The sequence below is a fragment of the Lates calcarifer genome, linkage group LG23 (genome assembly GCF_001640805.2).
Source record: "Lates calcarifer isolate ASB-BC8 linkage group LG23, TLL_Latcal_v3, whole genome shotgun sequence".
In the NCBI taxonomy this organism is placed as follows: Eukaryota; Metazoa; Chordata; class Actinopteri; family Centropomidae; genus Lates; species Lates calcarifer.
The window spans coordinates 14,310,160-14,332,209 of record NC_066855.1 but is presented as its reverse complement, the minus strand read 5'-3'; the positions used below and the strand labels follow the sequence as shown (position 1 = coordinate 14,332,209).

General features: G+C 40.5%; 3 protein-coding genes and 1 non-coding gene across 10 annotated transcripts in view; 3 read left to right on the top strand and 1 right to left on the bottom strand.

Annotated features, from left to right (window-relative positions):
* The window catches only part of sema4gb (sema domain, immunoglobulin domain (Ig), transmembrane domain (TM) and short cytoplasmic domain, (semaphorin) 4Gb), a 77,564-nt gene extending 68,497 nt beyond the window's left edge, over positions 1 to 9,067 (bottom strand). Inside the window, exons 1-3 of one of the 4 annotated variants that reach the window (XM_051066258.1) lie at positions 8,947 to 9,059; positions 8,723 to 8,846; positions 2,740 to 3,033 (exon numbers count right to left, since the gene is read on the bottom strand). In XM_051066258.1, coding sequence (XP_050922215.1) covers positions 2,740 to 2,884 — 145 coding nt within the window. In that variant the 5' untranslated portion in view covers positions 2,885 to 3,033; positions 8,723 to 8,846; positions 8,947 to 9,059. Of the gene's footprint in view, positions 1 to 2,739; positions 3,034 to 8,722; positions 8,847 to 8,946 lie in introns of all 4 variants that reach the window. The other 3 variants (XM_051066253.1, XM_051066254.1, XM_051066257.1) reach the window with 3 other exon arrangements.
* mfsd13a (major facilitator superfamily domain containing 13A) overlaps positions 1 to 20,218 on the top strand; it is a 54,352-nt gene extending 34,134 nt beyond the window's left edge. The window contains exons 1-9 of one of the 4 annotated variants that reach the window (XM_018681945.2): positions 12,042 to 12,206; positions 14,116 to 14,378; positions 15,232 to 15,311; positions 16,579 to 17,028; positions 17,121 to 17,241; positions 17,381 to 17,477; positions 18,031 to 18,202; positions 18,992 to 19,185; positions 19,425 to 20,218. In XM_018681945.2, coding sequence (XP_018537461.1) covers positions 14,211 to 14,378; positions 15,232 to 15,311; positions 16,579 to 17,028; positions 17,121 to 17,241; positions 17,381 to 17,477; positions 18,031 to 18,202; positions 18,992 to 19,185; positions 19,425 to 19,675 — 1,533 coding nt within the window. In that variant the 5' untranslated portion in view covers positions 12,042 to 12,206; positions 14,116 to 14,210 and the 3' untranslated portion in view covers positions 19,676 to 20,218. Of the gene's footprint in view, positions 1 to 12,041; positions 12,207 to 14,115; positions 14,379 to 15,231; positions 15,312 to 16,578; positions 17,029 to 17,120; positions 17,242 to 17,380; positions 17,478 to 18,030; positions 18,203 to 18,991; positions 19,186 to 19,424 lie in introns of those variants that run through there. The other 3 variants (XM_051066260.1, XM_051066259.1, XM_051066261.1) reach the window with 3 other exon arrangements.
* LOC108886867 (serine/threonine-protein kinase WNK4-like) overlaps positions 19,040 to 22,050 on the top strand; it is a 74,359-nt gene continuing 71,348 nt past the window's right edge. Inside the window, 1 exon segment of the mRNA XM_051066250.1 lies at positions 19,040 to 19,049. The gene's annotated coding sequence lies outside the window, so the exon portion shown is untranslated.
* Positions 21,644 to 21,758, top strand: LOC127139223 (U5 spliceosomal RNA). The gene has a single exon (XR_007809248.1). It is a non-coding gene; the product is annotated as a U5 spliceosomal RNA (small nuclear RNA).

Below are 22,050 nucleotides of genomic sequence, written 5' to 3'. Positions count from 1 at the left end.
CCGAGCCACATAAACACACAAATCATCAAATTTACCTATTAAAGCCACACACGTGACAGAATTCTATGGCTGTATTAATCTTTTCTTAATTTTCTTAATTGTTTGCCTAAACAAATGTCTGAAAATAGCGGCAAATGCCTGGTAATGTCTCTGCATGGTTCTTCCAGTATACAGGAGCCTTTTCTTTCCTTCTACAGTGGTTTTTCCGACACATCTGGTCCCTTGAGATTTCCATACAAGAGTGCATAAAGTCATCTTGTGCCATTTTCTGTCTTATCAATTTGAGCTCCCTTACACAGCATGTCCTTGTACTCCCACTCATGCAGGCCATCTGTAGAGCATACTGTAAATTAATGAGCGCCCCTCACCCCAGCTGAGAGAAATGATATAATCTCCCACAAAGACTCCCATAGGTAGTGACACCCACATACAGCATCCATCCTATTTCCATATAGAGCAGCACACACCCAGGCAGACATATCATCCTTGTGAGAAGAAGCTTGTCACTCTCCGTCCACCTCCAAATGACATGTGTCTCCATGGGGAAAGTGACAGGGGGTGCATGTATGCAGATTTTACATGAAGTGAGAAAATGCATGCCCAACTTTCCCCACCGTACACACACACCACACACATATATATACACATGGGGTACACAGACACACATGGGGACTGATGAAACGCATGCTGACACACGTGCACATCCTGCACTCTCACATGCACTGACACTCCTCCCCTGGTGATTAGGAAGTAGGTCAAGGACAACTTTCCATGAGGGCACAGAGAAAAATAAAATCTGCGATGATAGACTGGCTCTGGCTGCAGCACAGAGAAGCGCCCACAGTGAGCAGAGAATGTATGATTTATGATCTCAGGCAGAGTCAGAGATGTGTAAATAAATAGCCAGAGGCATGACGATTTAGAGGCTTTCAGAATGGACAATCAGCCCTGTCAGTGATGCTCTTACAAACTTACTTAATGAGGCTTTATGAATAATACGTGCTGCTCCATCTGATGAACTCCTCAGAGTTAATCGAGTGTGTCCTTTTTATTTGGCTGATAAACTACATATTAGTATCAGTCCAGTTCTGTCAGCTCCAAATGGTTGCAGGGAACTGTAAAAATGGTGCCACATTCAGTATTTGTGTATTTCTTATTGCTGCAATGTCTGCTATACATACTTTTCCTTCCAGTATTTCTGTAGAACACAACAAATCAGTGCATTGTGAAACAAAACTTGAAGGAGACGTTCTTCACTCTCTGACGAACAGCAAACAAAAATTGCTATTTGGATCAAGAAAATGCACCATAAAGTAGCAAACACATCTTCTGTTATATACTGTATCTCTGAGTGATTGTGATTCAGCCTGTCAGGCAGCATATCCTCCCATCATCTCACACTGCAACACTCTCAACAGCTCTTATGACATTGCACCGGAGATCTCGACTAGCAATAGAGCCGGCCCTGTTCACTCCACCCGTCCTCTAATAATACTCATCCTCTGAGGACTGAAGAGGAGTGGAGAGGGGTGGAGTGGAGTGGAGGTAAGAGCACAGCTATCCGATCGGTCTGCCGGTGCCGGAGTTCCCTCCTCGCTGCAGCTGCAGTGGTAGCCTCTGCCGCAGTGGTGGGGAGCGAGGAGAGAGGGAGGGGAAAGGTGAGCCGGTGGGGAGTGAGGTGGGTAAGGTAAGGGGAGGAAGGCAGAGGTGCTGAATCTTGTGTGTAAATACCCACTCTGCGCCAAAACACAGCTATTCAGCAGAATTTTCTGCACGGACACTAATCAGGTCTACTGCGCTCAGGTCCTCTTTTATGAGGGCCTCTTGTCTATTGTTTCATTAGAAGTGTTTGCTGAGCCGTGTGATCTAGGACAGGGCTTGAGAGAGGCGATTAATAACTCTGAGCATGAAGGAGCTGTCTTCAGGGCCAACTTCGAAAACTGTGCCACTTCTTTAACGGGGAGGGGAGGAAGAAGCTGGAGCAGCATCAAATAAGGACAGCAAGGTGAGTGTTTGGTGGACTTGTGCACGTGTGTTTCCATGGATGGATCTAAAACAGTGGTTTAGAAAGTCAACAACCTCACCCACACTTGGGGATAATTATTATTTTGCAACTATGGTTCCCATGATGCTTTGGGAGGATGTAAATAGGAAGTATGACGTTTCCATAGACTCAGTGAATTACGCTGTTTCCTGCATTTTGAGCCCTGTTTATTTTTGTTCCTACATTGGTTTATATTTTGGCAAATTAGCACAATTTAAAGTATGTCCAATTAGGTATTAGCAATTCCTGTTTGCAGTGTACATGGAGCTACTGATAACTGTCACTGGATTGTTAAGTTGAATGCGATAAATCTCAGGCAGGTCCCGGAGTTATAACTTTTGTCTATGAGCTTTTGTCTATGTTGTTTAAATAATGCCCCCCCCCCCCCCCCCCCCCCCCAGGAAAGTTTAAGTCACACAGAATCTGAAACTATGTGTATCATGTCTGTGTGTTTCAATTTGACTGTGATGAGAAGAAGTGGCTGAATTACCATAATTGCCACAGAGCTGTGTGTCACAGCCACTGCTGCAGCTCCAGCTGCTGACAGTGTTGGTAAGTGGTCAAAATGAGCAGACCAAACTGCAATAACTAACTTCTCATTGTTTTTCTATTCTTTTAACACAGACTCCTTGCCTCATGTCTCTCCCTCTGCGTCTCACAGTTGGAAAACCTCTCATCTCGAAAATTCGGCTCACCTTTGGAGAAGACAGTTGTCCTGGGAGTGACATCCAAGTCCAGAGATGGGCTGAAGGGGAAGGCCCACAGCTGTGACAGCCTGGCGAGGAGCAGTAGGAGCGGCAGCAGGAGCAGGATGGGCTGAACTGATCGCTGGTCTCCCATGTTTAACACACAGGCTTGGGTCCAAGCACAGCTTCGACTGTACTCAATTTGTTGTGCACAAACAATCTAAGTGTGAGAAGTGTGTGTGTTTTTGAGGCCTGGCAGCAGGCGGATGCAGACTCTTTGATTATCCTCCAGCTGAGAACAGTCTATGCAGAGACAGAGAAAAACAATGTGTATAACTAAATGAGAAATGATCCAGCAGACCAAATGAGATTCTTGTATTGAGGTAGAAGTGGTGTTCAGACTCGGAGAGAACAATTAAACACAGAATGAACATTTGCAGAACAAACACTCTACCACCTGAGGGAAAATGCTGTACTGTTCTTATTAGTAATAGTTTATGTACACAGATCCTTAAGTAAAAGAACCAATATAACAATGCAAAAACATTCCACTGGAAGTAAATATCCTTCATTCAAAGCCCTCAATAAAAGTGGCTGAGGTGGAGCTAGTTTTAACCACTTATATACTCTGTACATGCACTGTTGAGGAGTTTAGTCCAGTGGTTTCAAACCTAAAGGCTAGGCCCCCCTCAGAGGGTCAAAAAAGAAATCTCAGGGGTTGTGAGAAGTTTAATGAGATAAGTTCTTCTACATTAATCCATATTCATTATTTGGACTTTTCTCTAACATTAAAGTAATTTTACCTCTTCAGGCCTTGAGGAATTTTTTAATGAAACCATGGGAAAAGTTTACAAGAAAAATGTCTTTTTGGTTTAAACATGACCAACTACCCTCTGAGGGCTCACAAGTCAAAAAGGTTTGATCTTTTTTTTTAAGTTCTTTTATGTAATAATTTATTCTGACAATTAACCGGTAGCTACTATATAGCTGTCAAATCAAGGCAGTGTGGTAAAAGGTATCAAGTTAGCCTTGAAAAGTAATGAACTATAAGTAGAGTGTAGCAGAAATTTCACTTCAAAATTGTACTTTAGAACAGCATTTGAAGAAATGTACTTGGTTATTTTCCATCACTGGTGAAAGTAGCATACATTAGGTGGCAGGAAACACCCCCAACAGGTCAAGTGCATCACAAAGCTTTCAGAGAGATAAGACAGTTCCACTTACTCCTCCAATCTGACCTTAATATCCCCACTGTTTATCAGACACAGACGTTAATGATGTCTTCAGATATTTCAATGGGTATGATGAACTTTAGTGAAGAGACACACTGCATGAACTTTCCTGCCTACTTAACAGCATGAGCAGAAAATTACTTGCTGATATGCATGATCACTTTCTGATTACAACCACTTAACCAAAGTAAATGAGTAAGGTGCTGTTACATAAAAGACCACTTAAAAAGTTTTGGGAGTTAAATAATGCACCCCTGTGATGTGATATTGCAACACACAACTTCATCTCTTAATTAGCTGTGTGCACACTGGAGCAGCATGATGGATAATCTAGAGATTAGGCGCTGTGCCATCAGCACAATCTCCGCCTGGCTGCTCGTTCTCTGGCTCTGTCACTGATCAAAGGGTCAACACTGCGAATCCCGCCCCACCACGCAGTGACACTAGAGAATCACCAGCTTAATCTCCACGGCTGCTGCTGCTAATCGCTCTCAGCGTGGAGCACAATGAGGCTAATGACCTCTCGGTTAGCTGTTTGGGTGCTAAGCTTTGGGAGCAACCTATAGGATGACAAAGTGAGAGATGAAAATGGGAAAGAGTTATGAATGGTGCAGGGATCTTCTTACCTTGCATTTACCTGCAACTATTTCTTAAGGCTGGCTTTACCCCGTGTAATGTTCATAGTTTTGCTTCACAAAATGTACAACTGTACAACAGTTTCAGTTTGATTGATGACCTTTTGCAACTGTGCTTGTCAACTTTTATTTTCCCAAAAAAGGAACAGACAATGCTGACAATGCTACTGACTGTAGCCTCAAGTGTCATTGTTTGTGATGATTCACTAACACACTAAAAGTATATTCTTAGGAACCAAATGTCTTTTGTGTTTCTTTTAGAGCTTGCGTTTTATGGCTCAGTTGGGACCCAAACCTTTATCCTTTCTCCTCCAGTGTAACACTTTAACTCTTTATAAACAAAGCTTTTACTGAAATCATCATCATCTATGCATTTTGCCATCACCAGGCAGGTGGCATGCCTGCTTGTTTCATGCTCTTCGTAGGCCTGACTTCCGTGACCGTGAAAAACTGCAGGCCAAAAGCTGTTGTGCAACCAACAAAACATATGATCACGACAAACAGCTACAACAGCAGATGATGGAGGAGAATCTCCATCACAAGGTTGCACCATAAAAGGGCAAGCTTAGAACAGGAGCTTATTTGTGTTCCCAGTGTCCTACGTGCATAGTTCCATATTCACTTAACACACATTAAACCTGCTCTTGTGTTTGGTCTAATTTGATCTGTTTCAAGTTAAAACATTTCATAAATATTACCTAGTTTTGTATTGAAGCATGGCTTAAAACAGCTATATAAACACAGCAACCCATTTAATAAGTTCCCTCAAGTGTTCCCACAATAGTCCATGTCATATTAAGCACATATAGAGCTGGGGAACATCTTCTTCAGGTTCTCATTATATGGTTTAGAGAGCTGGGAACACAGCACCTTGGGAGCATAGAACTCTGGGAGAGCACATGAACTGGGGAACACAGGACCCTTTGTCATGTTCCCATTGTGTGCCACATAAATCTGGGGAACACAGGAAGGACTCGCTTAAAAGAGTATTCCACTCTTTACACAGACTCATGATGGACGGCTTAAAAAATAAAAGTATCAAAATCAATGCAGCCGAACTCAATACATCCACATCCACATTGCAGTTCCACTGCTGACAGTTAAGGCAGAGATTTGGGTGTGTTATGCTTGTAGCAGCTAATGTAGCCTCAAACTGCTGGTCTCAGGCAGAGATGAGGAGTGGGTTACAGAAATCTGGAAAGCTCACTTCTTTGTAACTCCACACCCACAGACTGTTTTTCATTTTCAAACCTGTAGACTTCAAACCCAAATGATACTGACTCAAGTTACCATCACCTGAAGCAATTTATCTGAGTTTGCGCAGCTCCCTCTGAGGCCACAGAAAAATTTATACAGCCTTTTCACAACTGCAGTGGTATTCCCTGAGACTTATAAACAGATTTTGATGTGTAAACACTGCAAGTGAAGGTAGGGCAACAGTGCAACATGACTCTTGAGTTGATGTTTGTCTTTATAAACTTTGTGAACCTCTCCAGCACCACTGTCTGGCAAAACTGGCAAAATAGAGGACAACAGATCAACCAGACAAGCGGGCATGCTGGTGAGAAGCCCTTTGGTTTGGTTTAGTCAGCTGCTGCCCCGTATGCTGCTCACAGCAAACACACCATTGTCTCAACACATCTGCATCTGCGTTGTGTGTGCGCTGTTCTACAGGAACTGGCAAGGGCGTTGACAACATGGTGTTACCTCACTGACGAAAGCATGGAAACTCCAGGGGGGGGAAAGGTAAACACATCTGCCTTGGCGGTGGAACGACCAATACGCCATGCATCATGGGAGACGAGACGAATCAAACAAAACAGCAGGCGGTGTCTGGAACACCTTCTACATAGCAAAGTCTATCAGTTTCTTTCTGTTTATTGATCCATAGACCTGGGCTTGATACAGATCTACTGGGACATCTAAACTTGATTTCAGTTCTAGTCACTGCTCTCAGTTGCTCCTTGAACATCCTGATATGAAGCCATTACTCACCTACAGAATATGAAGAGGTCTGTAGAATGTGATAAAGCTCCTGTCAGACAGGACGAAATGATTTGCAAAATACCTGGCCTGACATTTCTGCAGAAAGATCGATAAAACAAATGAACTATTTTTGTACTTCCTTTCAACCATTTAAAATGCCAAACACACTATCATACCTTTGATTAAAGCCATCACCCAACAAATAAAGGATCAATATTATATTCTAATAAAGAGATTGTGTACTCTGTATGCTTTATTTATATATTTTCTTTATCTAAAACCATTGGGGGTTTCCACAGAGCTGAATCATAAACAAGATTAGTCACATATTATAGACAGAATGAGTGGGTTCACCCTGTGGGCCATGTTCACTATGATGTGGAGAATCTTAAGACAAATCTTCTCAGAGAAGCATGAAATTACCATTGTGTTGCAAACAATCTGCCTCTCTTCATACACTAAAAATACATAGACATTATAGAAGTTCTCTGATAAACAAGAGCTGGTAAAGCCCATACATCATGCCAACACACTCAAAAGTAACAATATGTGATCATGTTTGTTTGTTTGTTTGTTTTTTTTAGATACAGTACAGACGCTGAATTTTAACAGTCGCACAGACTGTTCTTCTGCCTGGTGGATGTCTTCTTATTAAAACCATCCACTAATCTGTGATGACAGATGATCTCACCATCTTTGTCTTTTTCTGAGGTTGTATCATGAGGTGAAGCACCTATCAGAGACATTTCTTCCTCATAACTGGGAACGTTTCTCGATGAAATTAACTCAATGTGATTTAAGAAGCTGGAGAAATGTTGGGAAATTGACTTTGCCTTTAAACTCATGAGTTCTTCACCATTATATAAACATTTATATCAGTCATCAGTCAAAAGAGTTGCAAAAACATGATACCAGCCATAATGAATGGACACTGTCAGAAATGATAGGGTACAGGCTGATACTGAATCTAACCATATGTGATTGAATCTGCTTCCTCCAACAACCACTGACAATGCAAGAATATGTTGTAATGTACTGTGGAGTATCAGCATCATTTATTGTGATATATGCAGTTTATTTGTCATGCTGCTTGAACATTTTTAGCCTTGAAGTTATTTTAAGATTCAATATAAGTCAAATCCACTGTTAACACTACACTTATCTTCTGTGTCCATTTGAATAGAGATATTGAAGAGATTTGAGAATCTGCACCACTATAAAGAGTTCATAAAGAAGTTTGATGACTGGCTTGTTAATTGTTAAAAGTAAATCACAGACTAAAGCTTTCTGGATCAGTTGTAAGCCATCACTAAGAATGAGTTTTGGGTTGTTAAGTTGTGACCTGTGTTTCTTTTTAGGTAGTTCTTTATTTCATCACAGAGTCCCCTTCAATGGTCTGTTTGACCTGTGACCCTCTGGAAAAAGGGCTGCATGGCATCTGGACCATGATTCATTTATGAACAACTGAGGATTTGATGAATCACTGGAAACCAGTTGCAGATGACTTACTAACATTTGCTGAGGGCCAAATAACAAATTGCATTTACTCAAGTCCTGTACTTAAGTGGGATGGTAAAATGTTTCTAGTTCACATGAGTATTTCAATTTAATGCCACTTTACACTTCAATTTCACTATATTACTTCACTATATATATTTATCTGACATCAACTTACATGTTATCAGTTACATATTAATGCATCAATACCAATAATCCAGTAATGTGATTTACTGTATATTAGATCAAAACTCTGGAAGGGTCCATTGTATATGTCATTATTTATACTTTAAGCACACACTTTTACACTAACAAGATAAGACCACTGCTCAACAGCCATGGTGATTTCTCCCAACCTGGCAACCCAAAAGTTATTAATGACTCATAAGAGGTTTATAAAGCATGAATTTAGCCTGTAATTTATTGACCATTAATAAAGCCACTAGTAACAGCTCTTAAACCCCTGACACATGAATCCATTAAACTGATTTCAGACCAGAGTTACAGCTCTGTCTATATAATGGAACAACACAGCCAGCTCGGATGAATAAGGGGCTTCAGGACTGTCCAAATGTGGACACGGTGACGCAGAAATACTTCCACACATAAAATACTTTAATGAATACGGCTTTAAGCACTTACAGAATACAATTCCGTTTGATAAGAGCCATGGCCGCGCAAACATCCACCCATGTGCACCTGTCCGACCTGGACTGCAGCACTGAGAGGGGAAAAACAGCACAGCACGCTGTGTAGTCACCTTCACCTGAGTACAGATGAATGTTTAGAGTGCGTGCGCAGGTTAAGTGGCAGAAACACATTGAACCGTCCAGCAGAAAGAGTAGAAGCGCTGAAGACTGACTCACCTGCTTGTTTCCTGGAGTCCACAAAAAGATCCTCTGAGTCCTCCTCTCTGCTGCGAAACACAGAGCTGCTCTGCCGCTGCTGCAGCTACCCAATGCTCACACACACACACACACACACACACACACACACAAAACTCAGCCCACCCCCTCACACACACACACACACACACACACACACACATTAGATTCACAGCCCAAATAGGTTGACCTTCCTTATGTAGCCTATAATGCTTTTATGCTTTCCGTTGTTTTGATACATAAAGCTGGAGCTGAGCTACTTATGTTGTAGCTGTTGTTGAAATACAAAAAATCATTGTACAAAAATATTTAGAACCATACATTATTTAGTCTTCTGTAGGGAGAAGTGATATATGTTTGTATTGTAGTGTTTCTGCTGCAATAAATAAAAAATAGTACTTAGCGTGTATGGGAAAACTATTTAGAAAATAATGATATTTCAATGCTGAGTACAGAAAGTCACAGAAATACGACTGAAACAGGCCGCATTAGAAATTATATATATATTATATTTTGAATATTGTAGCAAAATTAGTTGTTCTTATTTTCTTATTGCCTTAGAATTGCACTTCACACTTTCTTGGCATTTAAGCTTTTTACTGTGGCGACCAATCGGTCTGAGTAGTATCTATGTGATCTGTGCCTCATGACTGACCCCTGCTGGACAAGAAGTAGAAAAACAAAAATCCAATCTATTTGTCTTGTTCCTGTTCCCCACCAATGGAGCTCCATGGAAATCAACCAATACGCTGTGTAGGTGTTTCAGGGCAGTGTCCAATCCAGTGTATCATATACTAGCGCTTACTTGCATTTTATGTCTCCCAAGTACAAAGCGTTCCCTGTTACTGAGCCTACTTTGTGTTTGTCATCCGTGCACCACCACTACTTTCTTTAAATGAGTAACAGAGAGCAAACAGAAGGAGAACAGAGGACTATATTCACATGGCTCAACACTACCTGATGCAACACCACAATGATCTAGAGATAGAGACCAAAAGCACAAAGTATTCTTTATTTTAATATATTAAGCAACTTATACATTTACTACAGTATCTAATCTGTACACAGATGTCTGACTTGCAGTGTTGTGCAGTTAAGTAATTGTAATTGTGACTTAAACAGTAATACAAATATTGCTTCAGTATGTTGAGGTTTTGACTTGTCGTTACAATTTGCTTTTAAAAGCAGGTGGTCCGTAATTTAATCAAATCAGAAGCATTGTGAGGGGTAAAATATTGTAACCGTGATACTTATATTGCAGCATACTGACTAGACTATTGAATATATACTTTAGAGACAAAGAAACCCAAGACAGTGAAAATAATCAGATTATATCTCTGAGTCTGAGTATTCCCATGGATTACAGTTTTGGGTAAGTTATTAATAGTCTGTCCAGACTCATTCTGAAACTTATCTTCCCTTTTCTTCTTTTAACCCATTAGTAGACTTAGTCAGACTTTACATACTGAATCTAGCATTACATCTGTTCAGACAGACTCAGTATGAGACTAGATTGTTTTATACTGCTCTTCTCCCACAGCAGACATATTGTGAAAGGCCTGTCTTATCCCTGCTTAGTTATGTACACTCAGCACACAACACTGAGAGCACATCCTCCTTTCATTAAATATCAGAGAGATTAATCTTGGTCTGCCCTCTCATTGACATCACATTAAATCCACTTTATTGGAGAAATGGTAAAAGAGGGGAGATTGGCTAAATAAATATTTTAAAACCGTGTGACAGTTAGACATGAATTGCACAAAAGGGTGTGCCTAACTTTGTTCCCAGTGTTTTATGGGTCTACACCACAGTATCACCCTGACAGGGTCCTAGAGGTTAGATGTGAAAGATGAGTAGGAATGAAATCGAGAGGAATATTTAAGATAGTGGCTCTAAATCTCCACAGCATTTGACCCCTTAAAATGAGCCCATATCTACTTGTGAACCCCTGTCACAAATTCATCTTGGACACCTCAGATAAATCTTGGGACACACAGGTCACAAATGAAGCGTGGACACAAAATGACCCCAGAAAGACAAAATGATTCAGAAGCGATGTAAAATGACCACAAGTGAGTGCAATTCTATGAAAAATATTTTTTAAAGTACATACATATCTATAAAATAAGAGATTAAAACAGAATAAAACAATTAAATGAGAGGTGAAATATATTCAAACTCATTTCCTGCACTGTTCTTAAGTACATTTTGTCAGTGCTCTTTCTGTACATGAGTATTTCTAATTTTTTCAATATTATACTTTTACTCCACTACATGCATTTTTGATTCCACTCCATTCATCTGACAGCTATAGGTACTAGTTAGTTTGATGTTACATACAGACCATATGATCATCTTGTAAGATATGATGCGTATTACAGGTGATAAACACACACAGGGGTTTTCAGTTACTGTGGCTGATTAGATTCATATTTGAGTTGTGCAAGTAACTTGTGCTGCAACAAAACAGAAGAACTCAATGAAGTCTTGAAACATTTCTCTGGCTGAGCTTGTTTTAAAAGATGTGTTGTGAATGTTAACCTACGCATTCATTTTACTTACTTTATTACTTTTTATTTTTACTGATATTCTTGCTATGGCACCACCCTCTTTGCTCCAGTAACAGTCATTTCCCTGCTGTGTAACTAAGAAATTATTATCTTATCTTATCTTATCTTATCTTATCTTATCTTATCTTATCTTATCTTACATGCACAAAATATTATCTTGTGAGCATAAAATAAAAATGAAAAATTTCAGGACCTTTTGGAAGTTCATAATTTCCTCAGCAAAATTCTGCTGTATGAGTTCTTTGACTTTGGATACTTTATGTTTTGCTGGTAACTATTATGTACCTTTACACGCGTATAATTTTAAATGGAGGACCTCTATTTGTAACAGAGATTTTTATTTTTATTTTTTTACATTGTGAGTACTTCTTCCGCCACTGAGAGCCTGGGGCCCCTTGGTAATCAAGCCTTGCCTGCCACTGGGCGGCGCTGTTACTCCTATCTGCTGGGGAACCCCCTCCACAGAGCCACTACGGTTCGTCACGGACGTGAGTAACCGATTGTAGTTATCATGACGTGGACTGTCTGCTTCCACTGTCGCGTTACAGTGGTCGAGACTCAGCCGAGGAACAGCAGCAGAAGCAACAGCAGCGGCAGGAGAGCCGGCAATTCAGCTTCCCACCGAGAGCAAACACGATTTATTTAACCTGGTCAACAGCTCATTTGTTGGTACGTCACCTTTATTTACTCTGTTGTTATGAATATATGTGAAGTTTGAGTTTATTTCCGCTCAGGCAGCCTGTTGACGTTAACCAGCCAGCTAATGCTAGCATGTTAATAAGGCTAGCTAATGCTAACCACTAGTAGTTAGCAGCTTTCCTTAACCTGTGAGTAGCAGTCAGTCTTTTCAGCTGCTGTGGACAGAAACGGCACACTACGCAACATGTGCGATGTTAGTTAGTCAGGTGTAGCTTTAATCGATTACTATATGTCAGGTGAATCGCCAGCCGATAATCAGTCTAAGCTTGTCAATTAGTTGTTAATGATAATGTTTGCAGATATCGTTTTTTTTTTTTTTTAGAAAGCTTATCAAATATGTCATTCAGTCCATTGTCTTATATTTTATGGCTACATTACTATTCCAGCTTGTATGAAGCTGTAGCTATTATTGCCTGTTACCTTTGAAACCCTGCTAGCTTCTACTTTAGGAAACCTTATTTTCCCAAATTTCTGAGCCGGATTCTGTCATTCAGTTTATAATCTAAATATGTGCAGTGTAAAGCAAGCATCTGATCCCTGATACCACTTACTGTCATGAACAACTGTCTACTCTGTGAATCTGTCTTGAGATCAGGTGTAACCAGCTCAGTCACAATGTTTGGGCACCATATCTTTTGTCTATCAGAGTGAAGACAACAGCTCTGTCTTTACTGTATCCCTGCCAAGAATCCTCTCCACAGGTGGAAACAGCTCTGAATCCCTGCCGTGGCTGAAGGGACATGAATTTGATGTTTGTTGATGTTGTCCCACTCTGCTGCCTGTTAACCAACAACAACGACTGCTTGTCATCCAGCAAGATATGTGTTAGAGATGTGATATGGTGTAGCCAGCTGAGAGTCATCCCTGCTTCACTGCTTGGATCTGATAGGAACAGGGTTGGAAAGCTTTTAGTTACACTCCAAGAGGATTGCTTTGGTCAGGTTTGCTATCTCACTCAGATCCTGAGATGAAAGTGTGGTTCCGCAGCTGTGTTTAAACACCGCATTGTGGTTGACTCCGCCAGAAGATATCACATCGCCTTGAGACACTGTTATTGTGAGTTATTATACAGCTTTCACGCTGACGATGTGACAGGGAAGGTGTTTGTAGATCAGGGCAAGTCTGTACTTGTGGTAGTCAGGTGTAAATTAAGAGGCCTCTGTGTGTTTTTAAATGAATTCCTTTCCCAAGGGTGCTACGTGCTTGCTTGGGGTTGTAAGAGGAAAGTGAAACTAACACAGGATTTGCATTCATTTAGGGAAGCCTTTGTTCTCAGTGTGATAGAGGACACTGTTATTCACAAAGTGATGTGACATAGAGATAACATTGTGTTTACTTACCAAGCCAGTGCTTTGTTATCTTCAAAAATTGTCTTATATCATGTCCATTGTATTCAGAGTAGGTGTAAATTACACAGTGTACCACCATCATAATTCAAGGCTGAATGTGACATTTAAGGAAGAGAGGATCCTGTGACTTTCCTTTTGTTGTTTTACTGTGAGGAAGAGCAGCTTTCAATGGAGACAGAGAGGTGGAGTGGTCATAAAAATGAGTAAAATTACAATTTTACTCAAACACACACAGGGAAAACCACACAGCTGGGCGTGGGCCAGAGGAAAAAGGAACACAACCTAACTAATGAGTACTTACTGTACTGTTGCTATGAAAACGGCTCTCTTTTGGTCTGCTCAAACTCTGTGGGGAGACAGTCAGGAATGTCAATGTCATTTTCAGCTCTTATTGTACAAGTAACACTCTAAAATGTCTTTAGCATATTCACACACACAATATGTCTTTTGCATTTTGTGGTGAGAGAATACAGTCTTCTTTGTCCTCTGAGCTGAAAATAACTTAAAAAAATTGTGCTGTGTTTTTACAGACTACGATGAGGTGGTGACCCTGGGTCGGCCAGGCCGTGAGATGTTTCCAGCTTGGCTCAGAGAAAAGACGGAGCAGAGAGACTGAGAAAGAAGAATGGGCAGGAGCGTTTGGGGCTTCTGGCAAGGCGTGTTCTCTACTGCAGTGCTCTATGGTTCTTTGGCCCTGTTCACGTCCATCCTCCACAATGTGTTCCTGCTTTACTATGTGGAGACATTTGTGTCCGTCTACAAGATTGATAAAGTCTCCTTCTGGGTGGGAGAGGTAAGTGAGAAGAAACCTGAATCATTTTCATTCGATCTAAATTTTGACTTGTAGTCTAAGCTTGTAATTTGGTACCAAAGTACAAGCCCAGTGATGCTGAGTGGTTTTTATAGTTGAATGTGAGTCCTGTTAACGAGCTTGTTAGGAGGGCACCGGCTTCAGCCACAACTTTCTATCTTTAAAACTTTTGGGCTGAAGAAAATTTAAGGAATGGACACTACAGAAGAAAATAAGCGTTATCTTACCCAGAGGAACCTCTTCTACTAACAATATACTGTTTATATAATGTGTTAGGTATGGAATATTATGAGTCATGATGTCTAAGTTCATTATCTGAAAAGCATGCAATCCCCTGGAATTCTCAAATATGTGACATTATTATTCTGTAGATTTAAATTAGCCTGCAAAGTTGTGCATTATTTACAGTAACTCAAGTATTCAAACAATGATAAACCAACAAAAACAATAAATAGCTACTGTTTCGTCCTTCTGTAAAATGATCGCCTGACCACTAAATTAATAATTGTAGTGGAAACTGAGGTCAGCCTCTATATATGGATCACAGTTATTTAGATGTGCTGTCATGGGGCTCCTTGGTGTGTTGTTTCAGTTCATGTCCAGCCAGAGACATTTGTTGCATCATGTTGTCCCCCAGTCTCTCTCTTCCCTCATTTCCTGTCACCTCTCTACTGTCAGCCATCGAGTAAAGACATAAAATGGCACCAAAAATTATTGTTAGTTGTTACTCATCAAAAAGCCTTCATCAGCTTGTATTTATTTATTTTTATATATAATATATTTTATATATATTTTTATATTTTTATATGTATTTTCCTTCTCTGATGCTCCACAGACGGTGTTCCTTATATGGAACAGTCTAAATGACCCTCTCTTCGGCTGGCTGAGTGATCGCTCCTTCCTCAGCTCTCCTCAGTAAGTGTCTCCATTTTGTCTTCCTCCTCCTTTAGAAGACACAGCGGAAGATAATGTCTCCCTCCAAATGCACATTTTAGAGAGACATTTCTAGCTGTAGGTTTTCTTAAGTATGCTTCCGAAATATCAATGCGATTGCAGCAGACAACATGTCAACAAAAGTAAGAAGTTATTCTTAGCAGGTATTTATTGTCTTAGCAGATTGTTTAATGTCGCAAAAAGGAAAGAAAAAGGCAGTGATTTCTCATAATATACATTACCAAAATTCTGTTGAGAAGATACAATAATTGTGTGTTAGCCTCTCTCAGAAATGTTAGATACACAATCAATAAAACCACAATCAGCTCTGAGGAAGTGCCTTTTTAGCTACACATCCTCTTTTGAAAGAGTCTCTCTTTCTGAAAGATCTGAGCTTACAGGAAAATAAGAGTTGACAGACCAGATAACTGATACTTGATATCAGCACCATATAGTTCCTGTCATGTATTGTATATCAACACAGCCCATCAATCAGTTAAGAAGTCACTGATGGTTAAAAAGCATATATGTCAATTTTCTGCTTCTGAATGCCCTTGTAAGTAATTTTTGAAACAGTTGTGTATATATACTTCAGAGTGAAACATGCCCAAGATATATTTGTTTTTATGTATCTTTCTGTAAAATAATCCTTGAGTTTCGTAAATCATCATTTTAACATCTCAGTTCTCAATGATCGATCCTCCAGTCAGCCTGTAACTTTCTACCACTGTGTTTGCGGAACATATTTGTCCAAGTTCTCTGATGCAAAGACATTCCTAAACCCACACACATGCAAATGAGTTTCAGCATAAAAGATTTCATCAGCTGCAGTAACGGTCAACATGATAAAACGCGAGGCTGCCATCTGTGTTTGTATTTCATTATGATTAAGCGTATTGTGGCTCTGTATTGTAATAAGGTGGTGTCATAACAAAGTAAATACGTGACTCTGCAGAGAAGTTTGTTATATATTCACCCTTTAATCTACTGTGCAGCAGTTTTTTATGGTCTCAGTATATTTTATTGTTTTCATGGTTTGCTGCTTCTGTATTTACATAGGAGGTTATATAACACTGGTCACGCTGAAGTGACTTCCATTATATCCTCCACCAACAAAGACCCAAATACCTTGAGAGTATTTAAACAGAAACAGGTTTGTTGGCCTTACCTGTTTCTGACTCTGTGTCAAAACATTAGTCTCACTTCCATTTTTATCTAATTTCTGCTGGTTTTTGTTTTTCCCTCCCAGGACTGGCTCTCAGATCACATCTCCAGAGGTGGTGCTAAAGCGCCTGAGGGCTCTCGCCACAAATGGCCCTCTCTTCGCTCTGTCGTTCCTGGCCTTCTGGGTGGCGTGGGCCAGGCCGGGCCTGCAGTTCCTGCTCTGCCTGTGCCTCTATGATGGTTTCCTCACTATGGTGGACCTCCATCACAGCGCCCTGCTGGCCGACCTCGCAGTGTCCGCCGCTGATCGCACGCGCCTCAACTTTCACTGCTCAGTGTTCAGCGCTTTGGGCTCGTTCTCTGTTTTTCTGTCCTACTCTTTCTGGGACAAGGAGGACTTTTACTTTTTCCGTCTCTTCTGTGTGACTCTGGCAGCTTTTTCCATTCTAGGCTTTTTCTTAGTGTCCAGGATGCTACTACATCGCTTTCAAAAAGAAGTCCGTCCAAGACAGGATGAGGCACTGGCACTCAAAGAGTGAGGATTTTAAAAGATTGGAATTGTAAATAACTTTGGTGTTTTTCCTGTCTATCTCATGCCTTTTGTTTTTTTCTTTTGGTCTTTGCCAGGCTGAGTGTTGGCCATGCTCCACTTACCCAGCCAGAAAAACCTGTCACTATTGGACAGTACCTCAAGCAGCTCTCCACACACAGGAACTTCATGTGGTTTGTGTCAATGAACCTTGTTCAGGTAAAAAAACAAAAACCTGTGTTATATTCTTAGTTATTTCGTTTAGGGAATAATGCTCTTAATGTGAAACTTGGATCCCAGTGTGTTTTTCATTCAGCTACTCATTTATATTCTACTACTGTTTCTGCTCCCTCTGTAGGTGTTTCACTGCCACTTCAACAACAACTTCTTCCCCCTTTTCCTTGAGCATCTCCTCTCTGACAATATTTCCGCCTCTACAGGTTCCATCTTACTCGGTAAGATGCCTTGAAGAAAGGAGAAATAACTCTTTAACATTCAGCTCTTTTTAAATCCAGGTGTGGTAGAGCCACAGACAAAAAAAAAACAATGCAGTAGTTACCACAGCATTAGCTAAGATTTTTAGGCAACCATAAATAATAATTTTTCTGTGATTTCCTAATTATTTTACACTGGGTTTGACTTTTGTGTGATGAAAGGATGTATGGAGAGCACAGACTAAAGATATTCCACTGGCAGCATGCAGACTTGCTAATGAGTAGATGAATATGCATCATGGTAATGTGATACAATCTTGCCAAAAAATAATCATCCTAGATTTAATCATCAGGAAGCTCTCAGGAAACAAGTGAAGTGGTGTTCTGAAATAAAGCTCCTCAGTTCTGAAGGAGCAGGTCTAATTGTGGCTAAAATGGAGTAGATTTCAGTTTTTATATTAATTTGCAGTCTGGTTTGTTGGCACTCCACTTCCTTTCCTTTTTAAAATGATTATTATTTTTGCTGATTTTTACTCTTTTTTTTTAATGCTTCTCTGCTTCTGCTCTCATGCAGGGATCTCTTACATTGCCCCCCACCTGAACAACTTGTATTTCCTGACACTGTGCCAGCGTTATGGGGTTTACCAGGTTATCCGCTGGCTATTTTTGCTCAAACTGGGACTTAGTGTGGTTATGGTGCTGGCAGGGGCTGACCACATTTATCTGCTGTGCATCTTCATTGCTAGGTATGGCCACGTACACATATCAGCACACGCATCAGGGATCTGATGTGTGACAGCTTGTACTTTTGTTTGCTTGTTTTCTTTTTTGAAGATTTACCACTTTTAAAGCTGAGTACACAATCACAGCAACACACATCAAGGACGAGTAGAATCGCTTCACGCACAGCTTTCACAAGGACACGCCAAGGACTCTGTGTGTCACTAACTGTTTCTGAGTTAGCTCAACGTTTGCTACATGTTGTATCCAAATATTGTGTTAGCTTGTCTTTGGCACAAGACCTTTTGTTATCTGGGAAAATTTAAACTTCCTCCCCATTCTGGGCCTTTGTCACTGAGGCTTTATTTATATATCCCCCTTAATCATGAATTTGCCTCAAAGGGCTTTAACATCTGTACAACATACAATGCCCTCTAAAACATGCTATTCTTATAGTTATCAACAGGATTCGGTTGCCCTCTTGAGCACTGTGCATTTGAGCTCTGGTGCCGCATGTGTGGTTAGTCATATTAGTCACAGTTGTGGTAGAAGTAAACAATGTGTGAATGCATTTGGTTCTTTCTCTCAAACCTTCAGGCTGAGTTGCTAAAAAACATTGACCACATATGATAAAGTTGTGACTTAACACAATATCATGTGGTCTTGCACACACAGGCACACCTTAGGCCAGAAACGACAGCCCTTCCCCATCCTTACAAACTCAACACATGATGACATTATGAACGATAAGCTACATTACAGCGGGTGTTTCCTGTCACGGCCTAAGACTGTAACCTGCCCTCTCTTCCTCCTAGTAACCGGGTATTTACAGAGGGGACCTGCAAGCTACTGAAATTAGTCATTTCCGATCTGGTGGATGAAGACTTTGTGGTCAACCGACGTCAGCAGGCCGCCTCTGCACTTGTCTTCGGGATGGTTGCCTTGTTGACCAAACCTGGCCAGACATTTGCCCCTCTCATTGGCACCTGGCTGCTCTGTGTTTACACAGGTATGGCCAGAAACACTCACACTGGGCCCTCATAAACAAGTGTACATAATTATCTTGTTTCAAATACTGCTACATGTGTGTCTGTGGCAGACAAAGTATCAAACTCAGCTGGCCCATCAGATTATTAGAATTCCTGCTTCATCAGTGTATACTTGAATGAATGTGTTAACTGTTCAGCGATACAATGTTGTTCCTGTGTTTTGTGCACATTAAAAGTACAACCTTTTCCTCCCCTCCAGGTTATGATATTTTTGAGAGGGAGCCTGTGAAGGACTCTCTGGTTTCTGTGCCTGACATTGCCTCCGGCTCCGGGACTCCACCTCTACGCCTGGGCTGCTTCTACATGTTGGTGTTTGTGCCTATCACCTGTGCCCTGCTCCAGCTGGCTGCCTGGTCTCGCTTCACACTTCACGGCCGCAAACTGCAGGGGATCAAGACCATGAGGCAGGGGGCCCAGCACGGCCACCTAATCGATGTCAAGGCCATATGAACTGAACAAAGGCTGGATGAAAGCTGCACACAGACACTTTTAAATAGTTTAAAATCAGTTTTACAGTTCCTTTGATAATAACTCCGAAGATGAAGCAGAAACCTGCTCTGATTGATTCTGCAGCCCAGCCTAGTGAATATGAACCACTACACAACATGTGACTTTGTGGACAGTGAAAACAAATCTCAAATGCACAAATCTCACTGGAAGGAACATGAAACATTACAAAAATGAAACCTGCCTTATTTTTTATACTAAACTGTTGATCTATATTTATATTTGAACAGATGACCAAAAGATAAAGTAGAGCCAATCAATCCTTTGGATGTAGAAGGACCAAGGTGACAACTTTTTATGGTGCAGGCCAAAGATGGAGTGCCCCTTTTTTAAAATGGTTGTAAAGCATAATTCTAACTACAATCTGACTCCTTTTACTGCTCAGTAATCGTCAGTAACATCAGTAGGTTTACCACAGAGCTAATGTTCCAATTTGTAATGTTATGAACAGGATGAAGAAAATGAAATAAAATTACATTAATGTGTTGAGGGTGCTGTTGATACTGCATGGATCCTACACTTCAGAGCTGATTGATTTCTTTACATTTACACAGATTGCCCTGCCAGTTTGATGTTGAGAGCTGTATTTTCTGATATGTTCAGTATTGATGATGTTTTTGCACAACACTGCCATTTGTCTCTTCTTGTACTTCTAACATTCTGATTGTGACATACTTTATGTACTGTTGTAATACAAGTTGGGATAAGTAATTTATGCTGGTAACCATATTTTCAGTTCAATTTTGTAATTTTTCGGATTATAAAAAGAATGTGTGGCATTACCACAAATAAATTTATGTTAAGTCAAACAAACTCTCTCATGCCTTAACACCTGCATAAGACGAACTGAAACTTTTCTTTGCTGGGCTATAAAACTGAAATGTGAAATGTTTGGACCATCTGTGTGAAATCTCTGCGCTACTTGTGAGTAGTGAGGAAAGGAAGTGAAAACAAAAGCCCCTTTTGGAAGTGTTGATCCTGAAACTTGTAGTCACCCTTCACAATCACTATAAAAAGCACCAACCATTTGCTGCTGTACGTAAAGGATATTTATACGCATGCCGTGTGTTGGCTTGATCATGAAGATAACTGGGGCATGTATTGTAAGTTTGGAAACACGCCTGAAGGTATTCCTGTAAGAGCTAGAGAAACAGGTGCGATCAGTCCTCTGCAGCAGTCTGCTCATCCCTGAGTTGGAGGGAATGTTTTTGCATATCTGCCAATGACTTACGTGTTGTTCACACAGAAGCACAGCCAGACTGACCTGCCAGGGATCACAAGGGAAAATGTCTGCTAAGTTCCATACTGAAATAAAACCCGTCCAGAAATTTGCCATGTTATAATAAACAATATTCGGGAATATACAGCACATAACACAAAAACTCATAACAAAGAACACGACATAAGTTATTTCTTATTTCACGTTGATTATAACCAACTTTTTGTACGCTTCCGGTGAGAACGGAAGTAGCAGGAGGTAATTCTCTCGCTTTGTTTTTACTCCCTTTGGGAATACAGCGCATGCGCAGTGTTTCTGACCCGAGCTATTATTTAATTCTATTTATACTATTCCTTTCGTTTATAATTTCACAGTTTCCAGTTAATAATATGTTTGGCAGTTGATTTTATTTCAGCGTGGTTCGAACAAAACTCCTCATGTGCGGTAAGTGACTGGGATCGACGTACCACTACCCATCATGCACCGCGCGCAAGATTTGTATCTAATATTTAATCTAAAATCTAAACGGTAGACTTAAAATTCTTTTCATAGACGATTACTCTGTGTCTCAAGTTTTTACATTATTAGAGTGTACCTAGAGAAAAGCACTAGCTGTACGGGCGCTCTACCACCGTCACTGTAGGATGTATGTCGGCGAATGACTCCCTCCAGCTTTTCTCTAAAGGGTTAGTACACTCATGTTTCTCTTCATATCGTATAAATCTTTCGCCTTTTACTAAAGATTTCCGTGGAGAGGAACAATATGAGTTCAAACTAATTTTTTGATGCCCTGCCTTGTGCGGGGCTTCTTTAAATGTTTAAAATAAAAAAGAACTATACAACTCTTGTGTCCAGTAAACATAAAAGTTCTCGAGAGTGTATATAAGGGTGTTAGAAATACAGCTAATTTCCGCGTGCGAACATCTGAAGGTTCTACATCTTTTTCGCAGTCCTGTATCTGTGTCCACATACGTAAGGTATCTCAGCCTTTACGTTAGTGGAGGTGTAATTCTGTTGCTTTATTCAAATAGTGGCCGAAAAGTTCAATGTTAACTTTGGGGTTATTCCAACTATTTTCAATTGTATATAAGACTGACTC